The sequence below is a fragment of the Populus alba genome, chromosome 9 (genome assembly GCF_005239225.2).
Source record: "Populus alba chromosome 9, ASM523922v2, whole genome shotgun sequence".
Lineage (NCBI taxonomy): Eukaryota > Viridiplantae > Streptophyta > Magnoliopsida > Malpighiales > Salicaceae > Populus > Populus alba.
In genome coordinates this window covers 10,051,753-10,075,354 of record NC_133292.1, presented here as the reverse complement: position 1 = coordinate 10,075,354, position 23,602 = coordinate 10,051,753, and the positions used below count along the sequence as shown (strand labels likewise).

The following is a 23,602-nucleotide window of genomic DNA, read 5'->3' as shown; positions in this document are numbered from 1 at the left end:
TGAAGCAAAATCATATTTCATTAAGAAATCAGACCGTGTACGGAGGAAATTACATAAGTCTTGCTTTGTTCATATCATACTCTTTCTATGATTTATTAAGTCGTCGAAAAAAGTAATGCCTGTAATAAAAAGTAAGTATTCATGAGAAAAGAAAAAGGGTGTGCTTAATTTGATGCTTTGGCTTAATTAAATGCTACACGTACGATATCTTTGTAAAACATATATAATGCATGTGATTGTTGATAAAACAAATAAAAAATCATTTACATATATATACGCATGAAATACCAAGATCATGATTGGATACAGCTACACAAACAGCCAATAAACTAGTAAAATTAATTAAATTAAATTTAAACATTGTTTTATTGTATTTTTAAGCATCATAAGAAACCCCCTCATCTAATTTTTATACCCATGAATCCAATACGTAATATCCTCATTTTGTGCTATTCTATGCCTGTGTTCTCAAGGTGCATAAATTAATGGATGCTATTCTATGCCTATGTTTATCAAATTCAACAGCTATTATTTTAGAACTCAAAATTCTTTCAAAAATCGTCAGTTTTTTTAAATAACATATTCAACAACTTTTAGTATACTAAACCTGAAGATCAGTATGCAATCACACAAAATAATATCCCCACATGAAAGGATGATATTTTTCTATCATTTCAACCTAACAGTATACGTAGCAGTCATAGCAATAGATAAGAGGTAAGTGGTAGATTTTTATCTTTCTTTGCAGATGAAGTTGCAGGAGTAATTAACCTGGACGCTTGCAAACATGACAGAAGCAGACTTGCAAAAAACAAAAAGAAGAAGAAGATCGAAACAGATTAAACTGTACTTGCAATTTTTTCTTGAAGTGTTTTTCTTGGTATTTCGAAGACCATGCAGGTTTTACCAGTGCACATTTCATGGTAAAATTGGCTTAGTACTGGTATCTGGATGCAATTTTGAACGTAATAGTGTGCGTTTCATGGCAGGCAATCTTCGATTCTGTACATCAACCATCATATATTTTAGTATAGAGATTAATCTGCGGTAACAACATCATGCATCCAGCCATCTATTTCTTGTTTTTGTTGTCCGCTTTCTTCAGAGCAAAGAATAGGGAAGCAGGTTCTAGTTGTCTCTCAATCTAGTTATGTGACAGAGCCATCTTCTGAATAAATAGTTGGTTTATTTATCTGATGAGCAGCTAGCCAACTTTTATGGTGTTGTTCAATTTATATATTCATTGAACCGGCAGCTTTTGTTTTCTATGTATATAAAGGTAAAAAAGAAAGAAAAGGAAACTAAGAAAAAAGAAAAATGTTGGCCTTAGTTAGCATCTCGGCTGCTGTTTGTAGATGCAGATGAACAGCGATATTCGGCAGCTTGCCATCATTATCTCGAGTTAAAGCACGTTTAAGTGGCAAGAACAAGCTAATGGTCAACCTTCTTTTATACATTTCAGTGTCGATCGATGCCTTTCAAATCAACATGAATGTATTTAGTTTGCCTGTCTTTTTCTATACATAGTGCTCGATGTATGTTAGTCTGAACGTATATAAGAAATCTTTACCGGATACTGAAGTTTTGTAGAACTCAAAAGAATGTTATTTGTTTCTATGTTTGAAACTGTATCCGGTTATATGTAGGAAGAAAAAATATTAAATTAATTTTTTAAAATATTTTTGATCATTTTGATAAGACAATGTTAAGATATATATTTGGCCTCTTAATCTTGTTATTTATGATCACTTGTTATTCCCTGCAGAAAGATTGTTGGAAAGATGTTTCTTAATTAAGCGTTTTCTCTACCAGCCTGCTTTTAATTATACCTTAATCATCTTGTTGCAAATCATATTACATGTAAACACAAATAAAACTGGGAAGTTAGTTATGCTCAATGAAAATGTATATAAAGAAAAATAGGTGGTAATTTCGTAAAATCGACTGGAATTCTCATACTGAGCCTTTTATTTCAATTATAGGCCCAATAGACAGAAACAAACCCTCACAAAACCTGACCATCGCTTATAATTGGGCCTCCCAGTTTTACCCTTAATAAAACCCATCAAGCCCACGATAAATCTGGCGCGAAAACAAGACCCGTCTCCCGCCAAATCAACCCCCCCACACAAAAAGAAACCACCAAATCTTTCCCTCCAAACCCATTTCCTCGACAGAAAAAAATCCTCTCTCTGCATCAATGGCTTCCGACTCCTCTCCAGGCCGCAACAACAATGGCCCCTCATCACCCGATGAATTTGCATCGAGTCCAATCGGCAACACATACTCTTCTCCGGCCACAAGAACCCGGCGCAGACGCCGGTCCACCACACCTCTACCTTACAACACCCCGCCAACCAACCAATCACGCTTCGCCACTTCAGAATCAACCCCAACCACAACCCCCAACCGCACGCGTCATCACGTTTCAACCCCATCATCCGATGGCGGCCCCCCACTCTCATCCGATGCCGGAGATGACATCGATGAGGCCACACCGACGTTTGTTTGGGGGACGAATATCAGTGTGCAGGATGTGAAGGCTGCAATTCAGATGTTCTTGAAGCATTTTAGGGACGGGCAGAGTCAAGGGAGTGAGATTTACGAGGAAGGAAAGTATATGAAAGGGATACATGAGGTGTTGGAGATGGAAGGAGAGTGGCTTGATGTGGACGCACATGATGTGTTTGATTATGATGTTGAACTGTATGGGAAAATGGTTCGGTATCCCCTCGAGGTTTTGGCTATTTTCGATATTGTTTTGATGGACATTGTTAGTTTGATTCAGCCATTGTTTGAAAAACATGTGCAAGTCAGGATTTTTAATCTCAAGAGTTCCACAACTATGCGAAATCTCAACCCTTCTGGTAATTCATCTCTTTTTTCTTTTGTGCTTTTATTGAATATTAGTGGTTTTGTTTTATTTTGATTGCGGGGTTTTTTTTGAGGATTTTGATTGAGTTTTGGTGGAATTTTTTGGTTAGATATTGAGAAGATGTTGTCGTTGAAGGGAATGATTATTCGATGCAGTTCAATCATACCTGAGATTAGGGAAGCGGTATTTAAATGCATTGTGTGTGGGTACTTATCTGACCCAGTTGTTGTGGACAGAGGTAATCGTAGTGAGCTGTTGCTAGTTGGGTCAATTGTGTAATTTGTTCATTGTTTTCAATGAGTTTTTGATTGTTTGTTGAATGTTTCCGAATGTTATCAGGACGTATAAGTGAACCTACAGCATGTTTAAAGCAAGAATGTCTAGCTAAGAATTCCATGGCACTAGTTCACAACCGGTGCAGGTAATTTCATTTTAGTTGTTTTGCTTATCTGAGAGTTCGAAACTTGCTTTACTTTCAAGGATTAAAGCGCATTATCACTAGTTATTAGATTAAGCATTTGAAATATTTTTCCCAACAAGGAGTGAGAACTATTGTCTCGCAAAATTGACGTATTTTAATTAACTGTTCTAACTCCAAACACCAGGTTTGCCGATAAGCAGATTGTGAGACTCCAGGAGACACCGGATGAAATCCCCGATGGAGGAACACCTCACACAGTGAGCTTGTTGATGCATGACAAGTTGGTGGATGCTGGAAAGCCAGGTGATAGAATTGAGGTGAGACCAGAACGCATGATATTGTCTGACTAGAAGGAAAGAAATTCCTGAAAGTTCTATGTTTCTCACGCTTTTCTTTCTTTGAATAGGTTACTGGGATTTATAGGGCCATGAGTGTGAGAGTTGGGCCAACACAGCGAACTGTTAAATCATTATTCAAGGTATGTGCTTTCTTTTTCCTTTTTTCCCATTAAATGGGTCGAGGCCTCTTCAAGCTCTCTAGGGATGGTGAGATCCTAATGCCATTAAACTATTTCTTTTCATTGCAGACTTATGTAGACTGTCTTCATATAAAGAAAACTGACAAGTCAAGAATGTTGGCAGAGGATCCCATGGAAGTTGATAATGGTAATGCTTCACGTAGGATTGAGGAAGATTTCCATTTTGATGAAGCGAAGGTGTGTTAATATTGCTTTTTTCTTTACTGGAAAAAAGTCTTTTATGTTTTTTTCAGCCAAGATCACATTCTCGTCTTGCAATTGCAGATAGAGCAATTGAAAAAGCTGTCGAGACTGCCTGATATATATGACAGACTGACCAGGTCCTTGGCACCAAATATATGGGAGCTTGATGATGTTAAAAGAGGTCTTCTTTGCCAGGTACTTGTATAAGTTTGGCTTGATGCATTTCTACATCTCTACTGGTATGGATGGTGTACAATTTTGCAGTTCTTTAATCCACATCAATAACAATTGTTAATGTATTGCTCAAAATGCAGCTCTTTGGAGGGAATGCCTTGAAGTTGCCATCTGGTGCTAGCTTCCGTGGTGATATAAATATCCTGCTTGTTGGTGATCCTGGAACAAGCAAGTCTCAGCTGCTTCAATACATACACAAGTTATCTTCCCGTGGCATCTACACCAGTGGAAGGGGAAGCTCTGCTGTTGGTTTGACTGCCTATGTCAGCAAAGATCCTGAAACAGGGGAAACAGTACGAAACTCTTTTTATACAATCCTTATATTTTCTAATCAACCAGCTAGATCTAGAATATATGTGCCTTTATGTGAGATGTTGATATTGATGATGTAATCTTGTAGGTTCTGGAGAGTGGAGCACTTGTTTTAAGTGACAGGGGCATCTGCTGTATTGATGAATTTGACAAGATGTCTGAAAATGCAAGAAGCATGTTACATGAGGTTGGTCATGTTTTCCTTTCTCCAGATTTTTCGGTCATATGAAAGAAGTTTGCTGTTAAATAACAAACACAGACCTCTGCAAAAATGTTGGCAACAGGGAACAATAACAAGTACATTTTTATTCCTGTCTCGTATGTTTTTTTTAGGTTTTGTTATGTGTCATTCTTCAGAGTTTAATGCTTATGACTGAGAGAGGGATTTCCTTTCTCCATAAAATATCCAGGTAAATATGGATATTTTTTGGCAGAAGAATAGAATAGAAAATCATCACTTAAACATACTCTTTGCATTTGACTTTCTAGCATATTATCTACTCAGAATTTTATGTCCTGCAATTTTTTTGTGATGAAAGTTTCTAATCTTGCTTCAATTATTGCAGGTGATGGAACAGCAAACTGTCTCCATCGCAAAGGCTGGAATTATTGCTTCGCTCAATGCCAGAACTTCAGTATTGGCTTGTGCAAATCCTATTGGTTCACGCTATAATCCTCGACTGTCTGTGATTGACAACATACACCTTCCTCCCACATTGTTGTCCAGGTAAGGAATTAGCAGTTTTGAGATGTATGTGACTATGGACTTGCTTTTGCGCAATGGAATTTTCTATAATATTATTATACATTTTTAATGTTTTTTTTCCAAATGTCTTAGTTTTAGCTGTTATATGTCGGTATTGCCCGTGTTAAAGTACTAATTGCTGAAAGATATTTGATGCTATTAAGTACTTTCTGTTGCTAGAATGACTGATTGTGGATGCTTTCTCAGGTTTGATTTGATATACTTAATTCTTGACAAGGCTGATGAACAAACAGACAGGCACCTTGCCAAGCATATAGTTTCTTTGCACTTTGAGAATCCTGAGGTATGGTGAATTGTAGCAATCCTTGTTACTTGAAGCTGTCTTCAATTCTCTGAAAATTTGTTCTGCTTGCAGAGTGCAGTGCATGATGTGTTAGACATTGCTACATTAACTGCATATGTGAGCTATGCTCGAAAGTATATTCAACCACAGTTATCTGATGAAGCTGCTGAAGAGTTGACTCGGGGATATGTTGAGATGAGGAGGAGAGGAAATTTCCCTGGCAGTAGCAAAAAGGTCTGCTCTTAACTCTATCCTCTAATCCTTCAATAATTTGTGTAACTGAATTAACGCTACCTTAGGCCTTGTAGTATGATCTTACCTGGTCATTTCTCCAAGTGCTCTAATTTCTTACAAGTAGGTCGCTACACATTATTAATTGACTCACATAGCATTAAAATCTTTCCTGGAGAACAGAGTTCAGTAGATTCCCAACTAAACCAGATTTCTTGATCCTTTTATTACTGCATTTATATGTTCTTTTTTAATTTGGTCAAATTTTCTTCCTCTTTAACTGCTTCTCATACAGTTGCTTTGATAATTTTTTTCAATAAAAAATGTTTTTCTTTTTTAAATTATGCCCTTGTCTCTAACTTGTACATATTTCTTAAATTGTTTCTGTATGTTCCTTGATTTTAAATGTTAACAGGTCATTACAGCAACACCTAGGCAGCTGGAAAGTCTGATACGCCTTAGTGAAGCTCTGGCTCGGATACGTTTCTCAGAATTGGTTAGTATTTCCTTTATGGATATCACTGGAAAAGTGGTTTCATCTCGAATAGAATTTATGAACTTGTATGAACTTGTCGGGTGTTGGTACTTGCAGGTTGAGAAGCATGATGTGATCGAGGCCTTTCGGCTCCTGGAAGTTGCAATGCAACAATCAGCAACAGATCACTCTACTGGTAATTCTCTATTAGCTTGACCCCTTGATTCCTAACTTCATTTTCCTAGCCAGAAACATTCTAATGATGTCTTCTCTTTTCTACAGGAACTATTGACATGGATCTCATTACTACTGGAGTTTCAGCTAGCGAAAGGATGAGAAGAGAGAATCTTGCATCAGCTGCTCGCAGCATAATTACGGAGAAGATGCAGCTCGAAGGGCCCTCAACGCGCTTGTTAGAGGTATGCAAGTATGCTGTATGCATCTTTAAATTGTTATTTTATCTCAACCATAGCTAACACTTGCATAACCATAATCAATAATTCAGTTGCTGGATGAGCTAAAGAAGCAGAGCTCTTTCGCTGAAGTTCACCTCCATGATGTAAGAATCTCTCTCTCTTGCCCCCAGCCCTGCAAAAATGAAAATTGTTGACCCTCCCATGTTTTCCCCCCCTGTATTTCAGCTGAGAAATGCAGTTGCAACACTGGCAAGTGAGGGATTTGTGGTTCTCCATGGTGACAGTGTGAAGAGGGTATAGTACGAGTGGAGGAACCAGACTTCGTCTGATTGACACAACTAAATGATACAGCTAAAACACTGAGAAGAGAAATCAGTTTTGCAGCTTCATTATTGATGGGATTGTCCCGCATATTTGGCCAGTCGTGGTGTTTATTTGGAAGTTGCCAGCATCACTAGGAAAGTAGTAGAATGCAGGATGCTTGTAGCCTTGTAGATGCTTTTGATAATTTTTACTATTGAGTGGTTAGTCAACCACGTAGTTTATGACACCATATCTTAATGATATATTGATTCTTCAACTCTGGTAATTCGATGGACGCGATTGCTCCGTGTTCTAATCTTCATGATGTTTTTGAAGGGTTTCTTGTTTTTTGGGCTGTGTGACCCGTTCTCACTGTCTAAATTTAATAGCTGGCATAATCCTCGTCTTTGTTGATATAGATGTAGGGTTACGAAATGGACCTCATGCATGCGCCAGGCTGCTTGATCTTGATCCAATTTTACAATTTAATAATTAAAAAGAACACTAATAAATAACAAATTTAACGAAGTTATTGTCCACTAGATCCATGACTGGAGCTAATCGCTCTGTCCTTTCTCGAATTAAATAACATGATGACACAGCTTTCCTCTCTTCTCCTACAGTTACGGGTTTTGAGCAGCCTGTGTCCTCTCCCGAACAAAATAAAAAAATCTTGTAATAAAAATGCAAAAAATAAAATAAAGATATACATAGTAAAAACTTGAGCTGTATTTTCCCAAATAACATTTTCATGGCTAGACTCGTGTGATCCACCACTTCAATGCTGGTGGTTTGCAACTTACATAGCCATGGTAAGGATTGGTTTGGTATTGTGATAGTTCCGAGTGAAATTATAATTTGTTATAATTATAGTTTTAAAAATATTTAATTAATTAATATACATTAAATTTTTATGTATCACTAAATTTTTTTTCTTTATGAAAATTAAATTTGTATACATCTCATTATAATTTTTTTTTTAAAAGCTATAATTTATATTTTTTTAATATATTTTTACAAATTATAACCACAAAAACTGTTAAAATAGTGTTTGAAAATATGTAGCAGTGTTTTTTTAAATATTATTTTTACTTTAAAATATATAAAATAATATATATATTTTTCAAAATATCAAAACTATAAAAAAAAAAAATACTTTTTTTATAAAACACCACCTGAATTTCTCACATCTTTGAACGCACGCTAAAAGCTGGTTTGTCTTTGAAGTTACACGTGTGTTAACAAAGTGATAATTAACGATTCTGAATAGCTAGCATTGTTTAAAAATAATTTCGAAATCCACATGTGCTGGACAAGTAGATGAAACATGTGTGTTCTTTAGGACGAAACTGCGAGGAAATTTCCTAAAATAAGATTTTCTTACTGGAAAACAAAAGACAGGTGAAATACAATGAAAAGTGGTTTTCTTAAAACTCTTTTAAAAAAAATTATATTTTTTTATTATAGAAATTAGTTAATAAAAAATATTTTCACAAGAATTTAGCTTAATTTTTTTAAAAATATTTTTTTTTTATTTTGAATAAAATACACTTTTCAGAAATTATAAAAAAATAAAAAATACCATATTACTTGTTAAATATATCAAATTTTATTATCAATTTTTTAATTGTTATATATTTTATTTTAAATGATTGTTTTAGTTTTTTTTTCCAATTTTAATCCTTATTATTTTTTATTTATTTGTTTTTGTTTTGTTATTTTTTAACAATTTTTCTTACATAATAGATTTGATTCTTATTTTTATTTTATTTGAAATCATTTATGTAATTATATATATATATATATATATATTTTTTAATTTCATTATTTTTTTAAAAAAATTATTTTTCATATTTGATTTTTATTTTTTAATTACTATTTATTTTATTTGAAATAATTTATAAATTTTTTTAAAATTTTATTATTCTTTAATCATTTCATATATCATATCAGTTTCTACTTAATAAACTTTAAAAATTAAGTTAAAATTTAATATATTATTTTTCAATTTACTTTTTATAACATAATAAAATATTAGAAAATATATTTCCATTTATGTTTCAGGATATTATTAAATATAAAAAAATAATTAATTTAAAAACAAAAAACCACGCAACAGGTAAAATAACCCAAGGACAGAATCGTAAACAAAACAAATCATGTAAGGAAGGACGTGGCAGCTAGTTTAGAAGCAAACAGAAGTGGGAAAAACGACATCACTCATCTCCCTCTGTATTCTGTCCTCTCACGTCTTAAAAAAAAAATCACCAAGCCGGTAAATTAAAAAAAAAAAATTCAATCAATCTCTGTGAGCTGCGAGATACAGAGAGAGAAATCGAATCAAGGAGAGGAGAGGAAATGGCGGAGGCAAGAGCAGGAGGAGGATGCTGTCCGCCGATGGATCTGTTCAGGTCAGAAGCGATGCAATTGGTGCAGCTTATTATCCCTATCGAATCTGCTCATCACACCGTCTCTTATCTCGGCGACCTCGGTCTCCTCCAATTCAAAGACGTCCGTACACATTATTCTATCCTCGCCCTCTAATTTTGTCTATCTCTCCCTGTCTTCTTCCATCAGATGTTTTTTTTTGTTAATTTATTGAATTCGATTTCTTATTATTCTCTGTTGTTTTCAGTGCAGATGGTAATTTTTTTATTTGTAATTTAATGGTAACTAAATCGAAATACGAAATGTGATTTTGTGAACTCTTATTGGTTATATGGAGAATAAATTGGAGTTCAATAGAGACTACAACTCCTATATTTTGTTTTTGTTAGGGTTTTTGGTTTTTTAGATACAAGATTGTTTATTTTGGGATTGCTAGTGGAAGAACGTGATTTGATTGATTTGATAAGTAATATTCAGCTTTTATTCTGCTCTTATTTTCTGTTTGCAGCTCAATCCAGATAAGAGTCCATTTCAGAGAACTTATGCTGCTCAGGTGTGTTTATGTTCCGTGTTCATTCTGTGCTCTTGAGTATTTTGATTTTACGAAGAATTCTAAATGCACATGGTCCTGTTAATCACTACCATGAGTATCTGATTGCATTTGCCAGTGTAGAATTTTTTTTTTTCAGTACCTTAGATATTAGTTATATGAATCCATTTTATGCCTGGTAATGAAGTAAGATTTAGCTGTGGAAATTTTGATTTTTTTCTTCTTGCAAGATCAAAAAATTTGGAGAGATGGCACGGAAGCTACGGTTTTTCAAGGAACAAATGGTGAAGGCAGGTATTACACCTTTGACTAAGCCTGGTGCCCAAACTGAAATTGATGTGGATGACCTAGAGGTATGCTACAAAGTTGAATATACTGCTAGAAATGCTTTAGATGGGTCAGGGCTCATACTGTTTTGCATGGTTTTGGGTGCCATAGGTTAAACTTGGGGAACTCGAGGCAGAGCTGGTTGAAATGAATGCAAATAATGAAAAATTACAGCGCTCTTATAATGAGCTTGTGGAATATAAGCTTGTCCTCAACAAGGTATGGCTCTCTTTCCTGTTGTGGCCCTGTGATAATCATTCTTCTATTAGCATGGTTTGATATACCATGGAGAAGCTGGAACTTATGATAATTTTTAGACATGTCATGATTGGTTTTGCCGAAGTTTCATAGTTCCTGTTATTTCCTTGTGTAGATCTTGTGATGCGTGTTACTCAAGTGTTATAGAATTTCAAGTCAAAATGCTATTAATACACTTTTCATTTATTAAGTCATGTAATGTTGTGTAACAGGCATCCATTTTGATTAATTTTATGTCTGCTCTCAATACATTTTTCATTTATTAAGTCATACAATGTTATGTAACAGGCATCCATTTTTAGATTTTATGTCTCAAGGACTTCATATTCTGCCATTATGAAATTTGAAGTTGTTTCATAATCATGCACGGTCCTACTTTGAACCTTTTCTCATCAGAACTTCAATTATGTATGGGTAATAATCAAGACAATGATTTTTTTCTTGTAGGCTGGTGAGTTTTTCTCTTCCGCCCTTAGGAATGCAACTGCTCTGCAAAAGGAATTGGAATCCCAACAAACTGGTGAAGAATCGCTAGATACTCCTTTATTACAGGACAAAGTAGGAGTTCCAACTACTTGTTAGCATATCAATGTCACTTTATCCTCTTTTTAGTACACCAGTGTTACTTTATCCTCATTTTTGTATTTGTAACTATAATAGTTGACTGGCTATTCTGTAGGAAATATTGAACGAGTCATCAAAACAAGTAAAGTTGGGGTTTATCACTGGCCTTGTTCTCAAAGAAAAGTCCATGCCATTTGAAAGAATTATATTTCGTGCTACTAGGGGCAATGTGTACATCAGGCAGGCTGCCGTTGAGGAACCTGTTGTTGATCCTGTTTCTGGAGAGAAGGTTAGTTTGCTTGCATTTCTGCTGAACATTTTATTCTTCATGTAACTTTTGTTTAGCAATAAGCATGATGATAAGCTGCTTACACAGATACACTCACGTATCCATGACACAGAAACAAAAGGTAATAAAGTAACTGCAGTAACACATCTTGTAATCATTTCATCTCTGTTACTCTAGCTCAATTGTAATTATCAATTTTAATCTCTTAATGTAATGTTACTGAACTTCTCCACCCATTTGTACAAGTCCTGTGCACTGCTCACACCCATGCTATCTTATAATAGGCAGCCATGTATGATATATCAGAAGTTTGCATGGTGTTCTCTTTAACGATGTATAGATACTTATACAGTCCTGATTGTTAGAAGGCCGCTATCGAAGAGGCTCACTAAATGCTTTGGCTCTATGATGACGTGATACTTCTTCGTGTAAATTGTTTAAAGTATCAAAATCAAATCAAATCAAATCAATTACTAATTTTACCTTGCTAATTGCCTTTTTAGTATATGAATCACTTGTTTGTTTGAATCCAGTAGTGAATATTTTGTAAGATTTCTACTTAAAATGCAAGGGCTATGTTAAAATGCAAGGACTATGTTGAGTTATCTTAAATTCACAAATACTATGCTTTATTAATTGTTTGGTGCATGTATTGTAGACTTCTTGGAGAAAATGAATTCAATTGTCACCTAATTTTGTCTACCGCATTAATATGTTTGTTTCTGACTTGTAAATGTCTACAGGTTGAGAAGAATGTATTTGTTGTCTTTTATTCGGGAGAGAAGGCAAAGACCAAAATACTAAAAATATGTGAAGCTTTTGGTGCAAATCGCTACCCTTTCACTGAGGATTTTGGAAAACAAATTCAAATGATCTCCGAAGTATGTGTTGTGCTTTTGTCAGATGTTTCACTCTCGTTTTAATGACCAGTTGCAAGTTTTGTTATTTTCAAGTCTTGCCACACTGCTGCTTGCTTGTTTCTTTTCTATCTTTTGTTTATCCAGGAAGCTGCTGCATGCTTCTATCCAAGTCTTGATATTTTCATTTCCCTCCGAACATCTTAAACTTTCATTTTGTCCATATATCTTGATTGTTATGATCAGACATTTTTCAATTGCTTTATGCGTTTGCCATTAAAAGTTTTGCTTTTTTTTTTTTGATTGGGTATGATATGTTTAATCATTTAAAATTTCAGGTTTCAGGAAGAATCTCTGAGATGAAGGTAGCTATAGATGCAGGATTGTTTCACAGGAGTCATTTGTTGCAGACTATTGGTGATCAGTTTGTGCAGTGGAATACTTTGGTCTGTTCAAAGTTATAATAACTCATTTTGATTTTACATATATGATAATTTCACTCTTTCTATCGTGTTCTGTCATTAACAATCTTTTCAAACTGGTGAAGGTGAGGAAGGAGAAATCCATCTACCACACTTTGAACATGCTCAGCCTTGATGTGACCAAGAAGTGTCTTGTTGCTGAGGGGTGGAGTCCTGTTTTTGGTACAAAGCAGGTAAATTCTGACACTAAATTTTAATGGGGAATGTTTTGGGTGATCGTGAATCCTATTTCTGAACTAATACATGCTATGAAACTCTTGCATTGGATTGCATATAAAACAAGTTTCAACTTGATGTCTGCAGATCCAGGATGCATTGCAGCGAGCTGCATTTGATTCCAACTCACAAGTTGGAACAATTTTCCAGATTTTGCATACAACAGAGTTGCCACCAACATATTTTCGCACAAACAAGTTTACTTCTGCTTTTCAAGATATTGTTGATGCATATGGGTGAGTTTCACTCCAAGACCATTCTTGAAGTAGCCTAATTAGTTTTGATTTTTTTCCATTTATCGTCTTAAACTTATTTTCAAATCATGAAATTTAGCTATATGTTACTAGGAGAGAATTATGCGTGCGCGTGCGCGTGCGTGCGTGCGTGCGTGTGGTAGTCTCATGAAGTAACTATTGGTAGTTACTCCTTGAATTATATAAAATTTCTAATACGTTCCTAACTATAAAGAATGCATCGGAAATAACTGATTAAAAGTAATCAAATGACATGAAATTTAGGGTTTATACACCCTGAACTAGGTCAGATCAACTGAGCTTAGGTCTAAAATCCAGTCCATTAACAACTTTGGTAGGAGTAATGCACATCTTACCACTGTTTACTTCATGTAAATTGATAATGGCATCATATGTGTTAGTCCCATGTCATGTAAAATGATCTAAACTAGCTGCATATGCACAATCCTAATGTATAGAATAGGTTCAGTTTTACATATAATTAGATTTAGTTAGATGACGAGGTAAGATGCCTCCCTATTTTCTGTACAGTCCCAATGTATAGTTTGCTGTTAAATATAGCATTTGGTTGCATGTATGGACTCATAGATGCGTGTGTGCATGTGCACCCAAACATTCATTTGCTGTATGCCGGTTTTCATCCTTCAAATGAAATCAATAAATACAAAAAAGATGTTTTGGTTTTACATGATGGCAGGGTGGCAAAGTATCAAGAAGCAAATCCCGGTGTGTACACTATAGTTACATTCCCTTTTCTTTTTGCCGTCATGTTTGGTGATTGGGGACATGGAATTTGCATGTTGCTCGCAGCATTTGTCTTCATAATCAGGGAAAAGAAACTTTCTAGCCAGGTAATCTCTGGGTATCTTTGATGGTTGACAGACATTTTTAACTTTTATGCCTAGCTTGGTTATTGCTTTATTCTGTAAAGTCATTGAATGTTGACTTCTCTTACTATCAGGATTTGACTTTTTGTTAAAGATTGCCATTTTTTGTGTGCTTGTTTTTTCTAGATTATGTGCTTCCCTGCAGTTAGCATCTAATATAATTATGTCTTTTGTGCATCAGAAACTTGGAGATATCACTGAAATGACCTTTGGTGGTCGTTATGTTATTTTGATGATGGCACTCTTCTCGATTTACACTGGTCTTATCTATAATGAATTCTTCTCAGTCCCCTTCGAACTATTTGCTCCATCAGCATATGCATGCCGTGATCTCTCTTGCAGGTGTATGCCTTGCACCTTTTATAAACCTGCTACAAAAATCTTCATTTAGTGTGCTCTTTCAATTTTTATATGACAGTCTCAGACTCTCAGTCCCCTTCGAACTATTTGTTTTTCAGGGATGCTACCACAGAGGGTTTGATAAAAGTGCGCCCCACTTACCCATTTGGTGTAGATCCTGTATGGCATGGCAGCCGCAGTGAGCTGCCTTTTCTCAACTCTCTGAAGATGAAAATGTCAATCCTTCTTGGGGTTGCTCAAATGAACCTTGGAATCATATTGAGTTATTTCAATGCAACATACTTTAAAAACAGCTTGAATATCTGGTAAGTTTTGGAAAAACTAGGATGCTGGCTGCTTCAGCATCTTTAAATTTATTTCAATTTTTTTGCTGGAGTTCGAAAGATGGCATGGTATTTCTAAGGGTGACATTTTTCATGCATTTTTCAGGTTCCAATTTATCCCCCAAATGATATTTTTAAACAGTTTGTTTGGCTATTTATCACTCCTTATCATTGTGAAGTGGTCTACTGGTTCACAAGCTGACCTGTACCATGTAATGATATACATGTTCCTGAGTCCAACAGACGAGTTGGGAGAAAATCAGCTTTTTCCTAGGCAAAAAACTGTGCAGGTTGACTCATATTTTTTGCTGCCTTTTACTTTACCTTACATGTATATGAGATGTAGCCATTCTACTAATTTGTTTTGTATGTTCGGTTTTCAGCTTGTGCTATTACTATTGGCCCTTGTGTCGGTACCATGGATGCTGCTCCCAAAGCCTTTCCTTTTGAAGAAGCAACACGAAGCTGTATGATACTGTTCTCAACTCCCAAGTTTCTCAATATGATTAAAGTTTATATATATAAGCATGTATGCAAATAATAAACAAGAACATTATACCCCATTCTCTTGTATGCGTGTATGTATGCACACTTGCAAATAATAAACAAGAGCATTGCACTTCTTTCTCTCTTTCCATGAGTTCTGATTGTAAAGTTTCTCCCAGAGGCACCAAGGTGAATCATACACACCACTTCAGAGCACTGAGGAGTCACTTCAGTTGGAGACAAACCATGATTCACATGGTCACGAGGAATTTGAATTCAGTGAAGTTTTCGTACATCAGATGATACATACCATTGAGTTTGTACTTGGAGCAGTCTCAAACACAGCTTCCTATCTTCGTTTATGGGCCCTCAGGTATGCCATTAGGAAATGAAGCTCTGCATCATTTGAGTTCAAATTTAGAATTCAATCTTGCATGTAACTATTACATTTCAAAATTTGTGTAATTCTGCATGCATGATTGTTCTTGATGAGCACTGTATATATTCTCTTGATAAAAGCTGTGCAAACGGAAGTTTCCTTATCCTTTCAATGATGTCGAATCCCACCCTTAGATATGGTCCCACATAGTTCACTGTAGTCATTTCTCTATATATTTCCTAAAAGGTCATCTTCTTTTTATTTAATAGTTAGCGAGCTAATTGTATGCTTTATGTTGCCTCTTTTTTTGCAGTCTTGCGCACTCGGAGTTGTCTAGTGTATTCTATGAGAAGGTCCTTCTCCTTGCTTGGGGGTATGTTAACACTTATGATGATGCTGCTGCTTGACTTATAAACGCCACACACCAATGACCTATACTCAAATTGGATGCTAGCTAACATTGTGCTTTACATGTGCCATAGGTACCACAATATTTTTATCCTTGTTATTGGAGCCATCGTCTTTATTTTCGCGACCGTCGGTGTGTTGCTGGTGATGGAAACTCTTAGTGCCTTCTTGCATGCCTTGCGTCTGCACTGGGTGGAATTCCAAAACAAATTCTACGAGGGAGATGGTTACAAGTTTTATCCCTTTTCATTTGCATTGGTAAATGATGAGGATGAATGATGGCACTGATATAAAATCATAGTTGCTGCCAAAGACGGGAATCCACTGTGTATGAGCATGGATTTGTTTGGGTTTTTTCATTTGAACATGATGAGAGGTGATTTGGTATTTTGCGGGGAGTTTGAGGGAGCTTCTATTCTTGGAGCCTTGCTTCGCTTTGTCTAATCCTTTATTTATCTCTTGTCCAATCCTTATTTGTTATTGAAGGGACCAGGCAGCTTCCTAGAGGAAAGTTGCTTTATGTATGTGATGGCTGCTATGGCCAGGTGTAGTAATAAGGTTATTTGATTTATTTAAACTCCCGCTATTATTAGTATGTGGAAAGACACAATAAAGTTGTATGCGGAAAACCAGACTTATCTGCTTGTATTTAGGCGGTGTTCTTGAAATAAATAAAAAATTAAATTTCTTATTATTTTACATGTTGATATTAAAAAATAAATCTTAAAAAATATTTTTTTAAGATTTATTTTTTAAGTATAAAATATTTTTCAAAGCAAGTTTTACTGTAATTCTATTGTACTCTAATTGGAAAATTTATGTATTATCATCATGCTGGTGGACTTGACAACAATCCCGTCGCTGCTAATAGAACCGAACCAGACCCGAGGATGAAGTGTTGCTTGTTTGTGTGGCCCTGTACTTCTCAAAAAAAAAAAAAAATTGTTTTAAATTATTTTTTTAAAATGTTTTAAAATTCTGGTCTTAAAAATAAAATTTTAAAAATAAAAAAAATAGTATTTTAATATATTTTTAAATAAAAATATTTTGAAAAGCATGTGAGGTTTGCTATTTGCTCATCAAACAAGAAGAAGTTTCGATTTTCTATTGTGTCACTGGTCGTTAATATGTTTTGCTTCAACCATAGGCATTTGGAGGGTTTATGGCATCTGTTCAAATCAAGTTCCCCTCACGAAAGTGTCCTTGGGAACATCAAACATTCGAATCTGATGATTTAACTGTTTAGTCGCAGCAGTAAATTTTTTTGCTCATTGTCAAGCTTTTTTCCGTTTTCGGGCATAAGAAACAATAGTTGTGAGAGAGAGAACTTAACGAATGAATCTTCAAATTTGGGCTGTGATCGGTAGAATACCACTGGGTAACGAGAGGATGCTGTCGCGTTGTAGAGATCGTTCGTGAGCGCTTTGGTGACATGACAGCAAAATAAATGAAATAAGAGAAAACATTGCAAGTCTTAAAAAGGTGGGGTTGCACCAGAAGACAAGATTAATAAATAGGGTAGATGTTCTTGCAAACTGAAGACATGGGAAATGACAGGCAGATAGTTCAAGGGGGGGCATATATAACTTGTAGTAGTGTTAAATCCTTATTTACAAAGCAACAAGGTAGCAGCATAGTTAGGATATCCCTACAGGGAGCTGGTCTGCACGGCAGCAACAGTTGAGACCATGGAGTCTACTCCGCAAATATTGCGACCCTTGCAGATTTTGTAGAATCCATTCTCTCCCCAGCTTTCTCCCCATGAGTTCTTGATAATCCAGTATGGCTTCTCCTTCATCCTGACGGGAGCATAGCCAGCCGAACCATATCCCACCAGCAACACTCCATGATCCAACCTCCTTGAGCAAATATATGGGCATGAAACTCCTCCAATGTATGTTTGCATGAACACAGCATTGATGGCCACTGAATTAGAACACAGCAAGGGTTAGCCACAACTAAATACTAGAATTGTGGTCGTCAAAAGAAAATCGATCGCTCAATCAATGAAAATCAAGTCAATTTACCTGCAAGGGGACCATTTTTCACAAGATTTGCAGCAATTTGATCTTCATCAAGGGACACCACGCTAAAGTTGGCCACTCCAGCAGCAACCTTTTCCTTGTCAAATTTGCAAGCACCACGATCCATTCCGGTGTACGGATAGTCTTCCTCACGCATGAGACCACCAGCTTTGAGAGTATACTCAAAGGCACTATTCATCAGCCCACCATTGCACCCAGAGTCACATGAACCTGGTTCCTCTGGATCACACTGCACACAGGCGCGGGCTTAATTTAGAGAATAAACAACCAATAAATATCTAAGCGCAGCAACTTGTGTCCCACATCATGTTTATCCAAACAATCAGTCCATTTCTTTATTTCTCATCAAAAGAAAATCCTTTCCAGGTATCATGTCAACTAATTAACCAGTCTCTGCATACATTGAACCATCAGCAGGGAACTGCAGGATTTAGAAAATATTGAATCCGCGCATGCCTAGTTATTGAGTGAACTTAAAATCATAAACATCTTTCCGGAATTATAACTTTTATATTATAACTTTTGACTTAAAGTCATAATCCAAAAATTGCTTTTTATAAATAACTTGTGAGAAAAATAAGTTGAAATGATTTTAAGTTCGAATAATAGCTGATAAATAATGACTCAAAACAATTTTTTTAAAGAAAAAATTTGATGCAAGTTAAAATTCATAGGTTAAATTAGCTCTAACATATCCTTATATTTTAGTTTTAGTCTCGCATTTGACCCTATTAAGTTATTTCAACTTATCTTTATATCATAGTTCATCATCCAACCTAATTCTAGAAGATATTTTTATGCAAATTGACACCGAGTGATGTTAAAATTCATTATTTTTTTTAATAAATTATGTTAGAATTGTGCTAAAATATCTATTGGAGAACGAAATAAAAATATAAAGACAAATTGGAAGCAATTAAATTTGTAGAGATAGATTAGATCTAACATATAATGAAATATTGAGCTAATTCCCCTAAATTTTTACTCGATTTTCTAAAATACCTTTTCAAGTCAAATGTTATTTCTAACCAAACATATTTATGATTTTTAAAAACAACTTGAATTAATTTGCGAAAAAACAAAACTAGGATGAAATACCTCATGATCGCAATCCACAAGCTGCTGCTCGCTAAGGCTAACAAGCTCTCCAGTAGCAAGGAAATGTGCGCCTTCCAAAGCTCCTGTAGTGCTAAAACTCCAGCATGACCCACACGAACCCTGACCCCAACAAATCAAAAAATCAACATCATCATCAATAACCTTAACCCCAAAAAAATAAATCATCAATAAACATAAATCGCGGCTAAAGTTTTAAAAAATTAATGAAAGCCAACACGTAACTTCCCCGCCTAAAATCTGAAAAAATATACACAAAAATAATGGAATATTCTGAGAGAAATTTCCACACCAGCCCATGGATGGCGTACCAAAGATCCGACCCGACCAAGAAAAAACAAAAGATAGCCACTTCCCACAAACAAACAAACATAAGACAAAAAAAAAATCAAATCATAAAAAACCTGATTTTTAACAGGGCCAACAGCTCCTTTCTCTCTCCAATCAAAATCCTCAGGCAAATCATTAGTAGGCAAAATCGGAGCTTTATTCGCATCCTTAGGCAACCTCAACTTCCTTAAACCTAAAACCTGCTTTCTAAACTCAGCCGATGTCAAATCGGAGAACTGTGTCACACCATGACTCGCTGTTGGGTCCAATTTCTGATGACGCGCCGCGCGTCTCAGATTAGACTTGAATACGGAAAACCGGTAATCATGCTCTTCTTGTGAAAGGTATGATTTCTTGAATTTTCTCTTGAATAGCGAGAAGTGATGCTGCTCTGCGGTCAACAGGTTTGGTGATGATTCATCCTGACCTTCAACAACTTGTCTGATCAGGGAATCATCACCGTTGAATGTCTCCGCAGAAATAGCGGAGATAAAGAGGAGAGAGAGGATGAGAAAGAGAGAGAGGTTGAGAGACATTGTTGGATTGAAAATCAGGTAATGGCGATGCCTTGACATAGGAGGGTCTTTTATAGAAAAATATACTTGTTTGTTGGTTATTGTTAGACGTATAATATACGAATCCGATACGGATTGGGATACAGATTACGTGGATTCATTATATCATCCCTCGTGTATCAGTATCCGTGTCTCTAGTTTAGATTAGATCAAATTCGACCCTCTACTTTTAATTATATCATCCCTCGTGTATCAATATCCGTGTCTCTAATTTAGATTAATCTACTTTTAATTTTATAATGGGTGAGCCCTACAGCGGATAATTGTAGTTAATTTACCGAGATTTTTATAGTGTTGGAGAGTGTGGTAGTCGTTATTTTTTGAAGTATTTTTTACTTGAAAATACATTAAATAAAAAAAATATTTTTAATATCAACATATAAAAAAATCTGAAAACACCAAAAAAATTAAAAAAAATTTTTTTTTTCAAAAAACACTTTTGAGATGTAAAAACCATAGTTTTTAAACCCGGTTCAAGGCTCGGGTTTTGAATTTTAAACCATACTTTTAATTATATCATCCCTCGTGTATCAATATCCGTGTCTCTAGTTTAGATTAGATCAAATTCGAACCTCTACTTTTAATTTTATAACGGGTGAGCCCTACAACGGATAATTATAGTTAATTTGTTGAGATTTTAGTAGTGTTTGAAAGTGCGGTAATCGTTTTTTTTTGAAGTATTTTTCAGTTAAAAATACATCAAAATAAAAAAAAATATATTTTTAATATCAGCACATAAAAAAATATGAAAACACTAAAAAAATAAAAATATATTTTTTTTTTCAAAAACAGTTTTAAAATGTAAAAACCATGTTTTTTAAACTCGGTCCAAGGCCCAGGTTTTGGGTTTTGATCGAGTCGTCCAGGTCAATTTTTTTTTAAAATTAAAATGATGTCATTTTAATAATAAAAAAAAAAGTCAACAAGTTGTAATCGGGTCTTGCCAGGTCACCCCGGGTTGTGTCTTTTTTTTTTTTTTTTAAAGCCGACCCGATTCAAATCCCAGGTTTTCCGGTTGATCTACCTAACCAAATCAGGTTTTAAAACTATAGCAAAAATAAATAGGGTTTTAAAAGGAGTAAGATCGGTGATGGATTGGGCAACTTCTTGATTTTATCTCTTTTATTATTGAATTATTTTGATCCATGGGTATATGTTGAAACTTCAAGGACCATGGATGGTTTTGGTTCCAAATCATATGGTATAAATACGATTGTACTAATATACGTAGAGAGGGAGATGGGCGGTGCTTTAAAGCTAACAGACGGTAACGTGGGTTTTGCCTTTTGAGTTTGCTTAAGGAGAAAGGGCAGCGGATGGGCAATAGCAGAAGGACACGTGGTAGAAGTGGAGTGCTGGATTGAATGGTAGGTTCGGCTTTTTGGTGGGAAACTAATCTATGTTTCTTCAGTTACGTCCTGGATATATTTGGGTATAAAAAGTGTGTTCGTCGTGGAGTTTGGAAATGGGCTTTTGATCCAGGGAAGGCTTGAGGGCTGGGCTGGGCTGGGCTTTTGTTCAGAACAAAGTCCTGGATGTATTTTAATTTCAATCAAGGTTAAGCTTTTTTATATATATAAATAATCTTAATTTTTCATAAATGCTGGCCTTCAAGTTTAAATTGATTGAATTATGAAATAGGATGAACCTTATTAACTATCGATTAACCTTAAAAAAAAAATTTAGTTGATGTATTATGACATCAACCTCGGTCTACTCTAATTATGTTTAATTCTTGAGCAAGAAATATGATAAAAATACCCACACCTGTATTTACAATAAAAAGAAAAAAAAAAAAAACGCAACTTTCTCTAGACTCAAGCTTGAAACAATACGAGGAGCTATTGCATTTACTACGCGAGACATCATCAAAAGAGTATGGTGCTGGAATTTAGTAAAACTTTACTCAAACCACATGTTACTTGAATTGCTCACTGGGTTTAGAACTCTTGGGCCTTGCTCTGGATTACAGTGACAGGGCCGAAGTTTTTATCAACATCCGAAATGCAGCCTGAACCTCGAAGAGCTCGGTATCGCTGTTGGGCCTTTGGCTTAGATTACAATAAAAGGGCTCAGATATATTTAAGAACAGCAGAAATGCAGCCTAATGAGCTAAAAATGGTTGCTGAGCTCTAATAAATCAAAATGTTTTTTTTTAAAAAATTAAAATTATTTTATTTTTTATTTACTTTAAATTAATATTTTTTTTGTTTTTTTTTTACCATTTTGATATTCCTGATATCAAAAATAATTTCTAAAAATATATATATATATATATATATATATTTTTAATATATTTTTAAATAAAAAATATTTTAAAAATCAATTATAATCAAAATCTCAAACACACTGTCGCGCAGCAGAGGCAGAACAAGCAGCTTCATTAGTGCAGTGGAAAAGGGCGTTGATATGGCTCTCCATAGTCGTGTTTTCCAAGTTCCTCCAGGTTACCATGCTCCCCGTGCAAAGTACTCTTATGTATCTTCGTTTAAAAAAAGAAAAAAGAATAATTGGCTTGTCCTTTCATCGTTTAAAACGTCGATAGCCCGTAAATAACCATGATACTGTCATAGAGAGTAAAGTTGCCTTGACGGAGAAAAAGTAATAAGAAGTTTCGATCATGACGATGCTGGTATTATTATAAAGATTTTGATAAGATAAATTCAATACTATTAGTAATAAAATAATATAATTTTGATTTTTTAAAATATTTTTAATGTTATTAAATTTATTTCATGGAAGTTTTTTTTTAATAATATTGATAATATAATTATTGGAGTTTTGTTGTGACTTTGATATATTTTTTTATTTTTTATAAATTATATAAGATCATTTTACAAATTGAGAAATTCGATTGCTACTCTCTGAACTAAACTGTCATATTTATCTGTATATTCTATACATTGTGCTATTTTTTTTTTATTTTTTATTTTTAATATATATATATATATATATATATATTTAAATGATAAATTTAAAAAAAAAACTCGAGAGAGGTAAGCATAAAGAAGGCAGTAAAGCACTGGCTAGGTGGGGGTTACTTGGTATTCGGGGCATGGAGGAGTCTGATGAACGTAGTCCAGTCGTTTTAACGTCAGAAAGTCAACGACCGATGCTGGTCCCCTGCCGGCGCCTTTTTTCACCAATTCACGCCAGTGGCTGTCCATTGTGACTCCATTCTGAGTGCCTTCTCTGCCCTTGGTTCTGCGTGTGGACCACAAGCCATAAATGAGACTGGAAACAAGATTAACAAAATGGAAAAACACAGTCTAGTCCCTGTACTTGTTTCAATTCAGCAGAACAGGCCCTTCAATAAACAATTCATCAAGTTTGTCTTATATTCGTCATATTTCATCAATTCAACCAAATCAAACAGGATTTTTAATACACCGTGATGAACTTACCCTGTATGGCTAGACTATATTGTTTAAAATCCAATCCTTCCAAGGTTAAATTGATGAAATATAATGA

General features: G+C 35.0%; 3 protein-coding genes across 3 annotated transcripts; 2 read left to right on the top strand and 1 right to left on the bottom strand.

Moving 5' to 3' along the window:
• Positions 1-2,132: 2,132 nt before the first annotated feature.
• On the top strand, positions 2,133-7,371 carry LOC118058946 (DNA replication licensing factor MCM4). The gene is made up of 17 exons (XM_035071753.2): positions 2,133-2,867; positions 2,985-3,113; positions 3,215-3,296; positions 3,481-3,613; positions 3,703-3,774; positions 3,883-4,011; positions 4,099-4,212; positions 4,332-4,544; positions 4,652-4,750; positions 5,130-5,290; positions 5,516-5,612; positions 5,685-5,846; positions 6,259-6,339; positions 6,436-6,514; positions 6,601-6,737; positions 6,824-6,877; positions 6,960-7,371. Exons 1-17 carry the CDS (start codon positions 2,201-2,203, stop codon positions 7,032-7,034), a joined length of 2,484 nt encoding a protein of 827 aa, XP_034927644.1. The 5' UTR covers positions 2,133-2,200; the 3' UTR covers positions 7,035-7,371.
• Positions 7,372-9,247: 1,876 nt separating this feature from the next.
• Positions 9,248-16,759, top strand: LOC118058943 (V-type proton ATPase subunit a3). The gene is made up of 18 exons (XM_035071749.2): positions 9,248-9,548; positions 9,934-9,978; positions 10,206-10,328; positions 10,414-10,521; positions 11,008-11,118; positions 11,240-11,413; positions 12,157-12,294; positions 12,609-12,716; positions 12,818-12,925; positions 13,056-13,204; positions 13,920-14,073; positions 14,291-14,451; positions 14,568-14,774; positions 14,899-15,082; positions 15,176-15,259; positions 15,458-15,651; positions 15,971-16,030; positions 16,140-16,759. The coding sequence occupies exons 1-18, from the start codon at positions 9,396-9,398 to the stop codon at positions 16,342-16,344; spliced, it is 2,466 nt and encodes an 821-aa protein (XP_034927640.1). The 5' UTR covers positions 9,248-9,395; the 3' UTR covers positions 16,345-16,759.
• A 782-nt stretch (positions 16,760-17,541) lies between these two features.
• On the bottom strand, positions 17,542-20,129 carry LOC118058945 (cysteine protease RD19A). Its single transcript, XM_035071752.2, has 4 exons — positions 19,631-20,129; positions 19,209-19,328; positions 18,093-18,339; positions 17,542-17,991 (listed from the first exon to the last, which is right to left on the bottom strand). The coding sequence occupies exons 1-4, from the start codon at positions 20,090-20,092 to the stop codon at positions 17,714-17,716; spliced, it is 1,107 nt and encodes a 368-aa protein (XP_034927643.2). The 5' UTR covers positions 20,093-20,129; the 3' UTR covers positions 17,542-17,713.
• Between the last annotated feature and the right edge of the window lie 3,473 nt (positions 20,130-23,602).

Coding starts and splice junctions, on each gene's coding strand:
- LOC118058946 (XM_035071753.2), top strand. CDS start 2,201: ATGGCTTCCGACTCCTCTCCAGGCCGCAACAACAATGGCCCCTCATCA. Junction 2,868..2,984: donor GCGAAATCTCAACCCTTCTG/GTAATTCATCTC, acceptor TTTTTTGGTTAG/ATATTGAGAAGATGTTGTCG. Junction 6,340..6,435: donor GGATACGTTTCTCAGAATTG/GTTAGTATTTCC, acceptor TGGTACTTGCAG/GTTGAGAAGCATGATGTGAT.
- LOC118058943 (XM_035071749.2), top strand. CDS start 9,396: ATGGCGGAGGCAAGAGCAGGAGGAGGATGCTGTCCGCCGATGGATCTG. Junction 9,979..10,205: donor AGAGAACTTATGCTGCTCAG/GTGTGTTTATGT, acceptor TCTTCTTGCAAG/ATCAAAAAATTTGGAGAGAT. Junction 16,031..16,139: donor GTCCTTCTCCTTGCTTGGGG/GTATGTTAACAC, acceptor CATGTGCCATAG/GTACCACAATATTTTTATCC.
- LOC118058945 (XM_035071752.2), bottom strand. CDS start 20,092: ATGTCTCTCAACCTCTCTCTCTTTCTCATCCTCTCTCTCCTCTTTATC. Junction 19,329..19,630: donor TTGGCCCTGTTAAAAATCAG/GTTTTTTATGAT, acceptor TGTTGGGGTCAG/GGTTCGTGTGGGTCATGCTG. Junction 18,340..19,208: donor TTGTGGATTGCGATCATGAG/GTATTTCATCCT, acceptor GCCTGTGTGCAG/TGTGATCCAGAGGAACCAGG.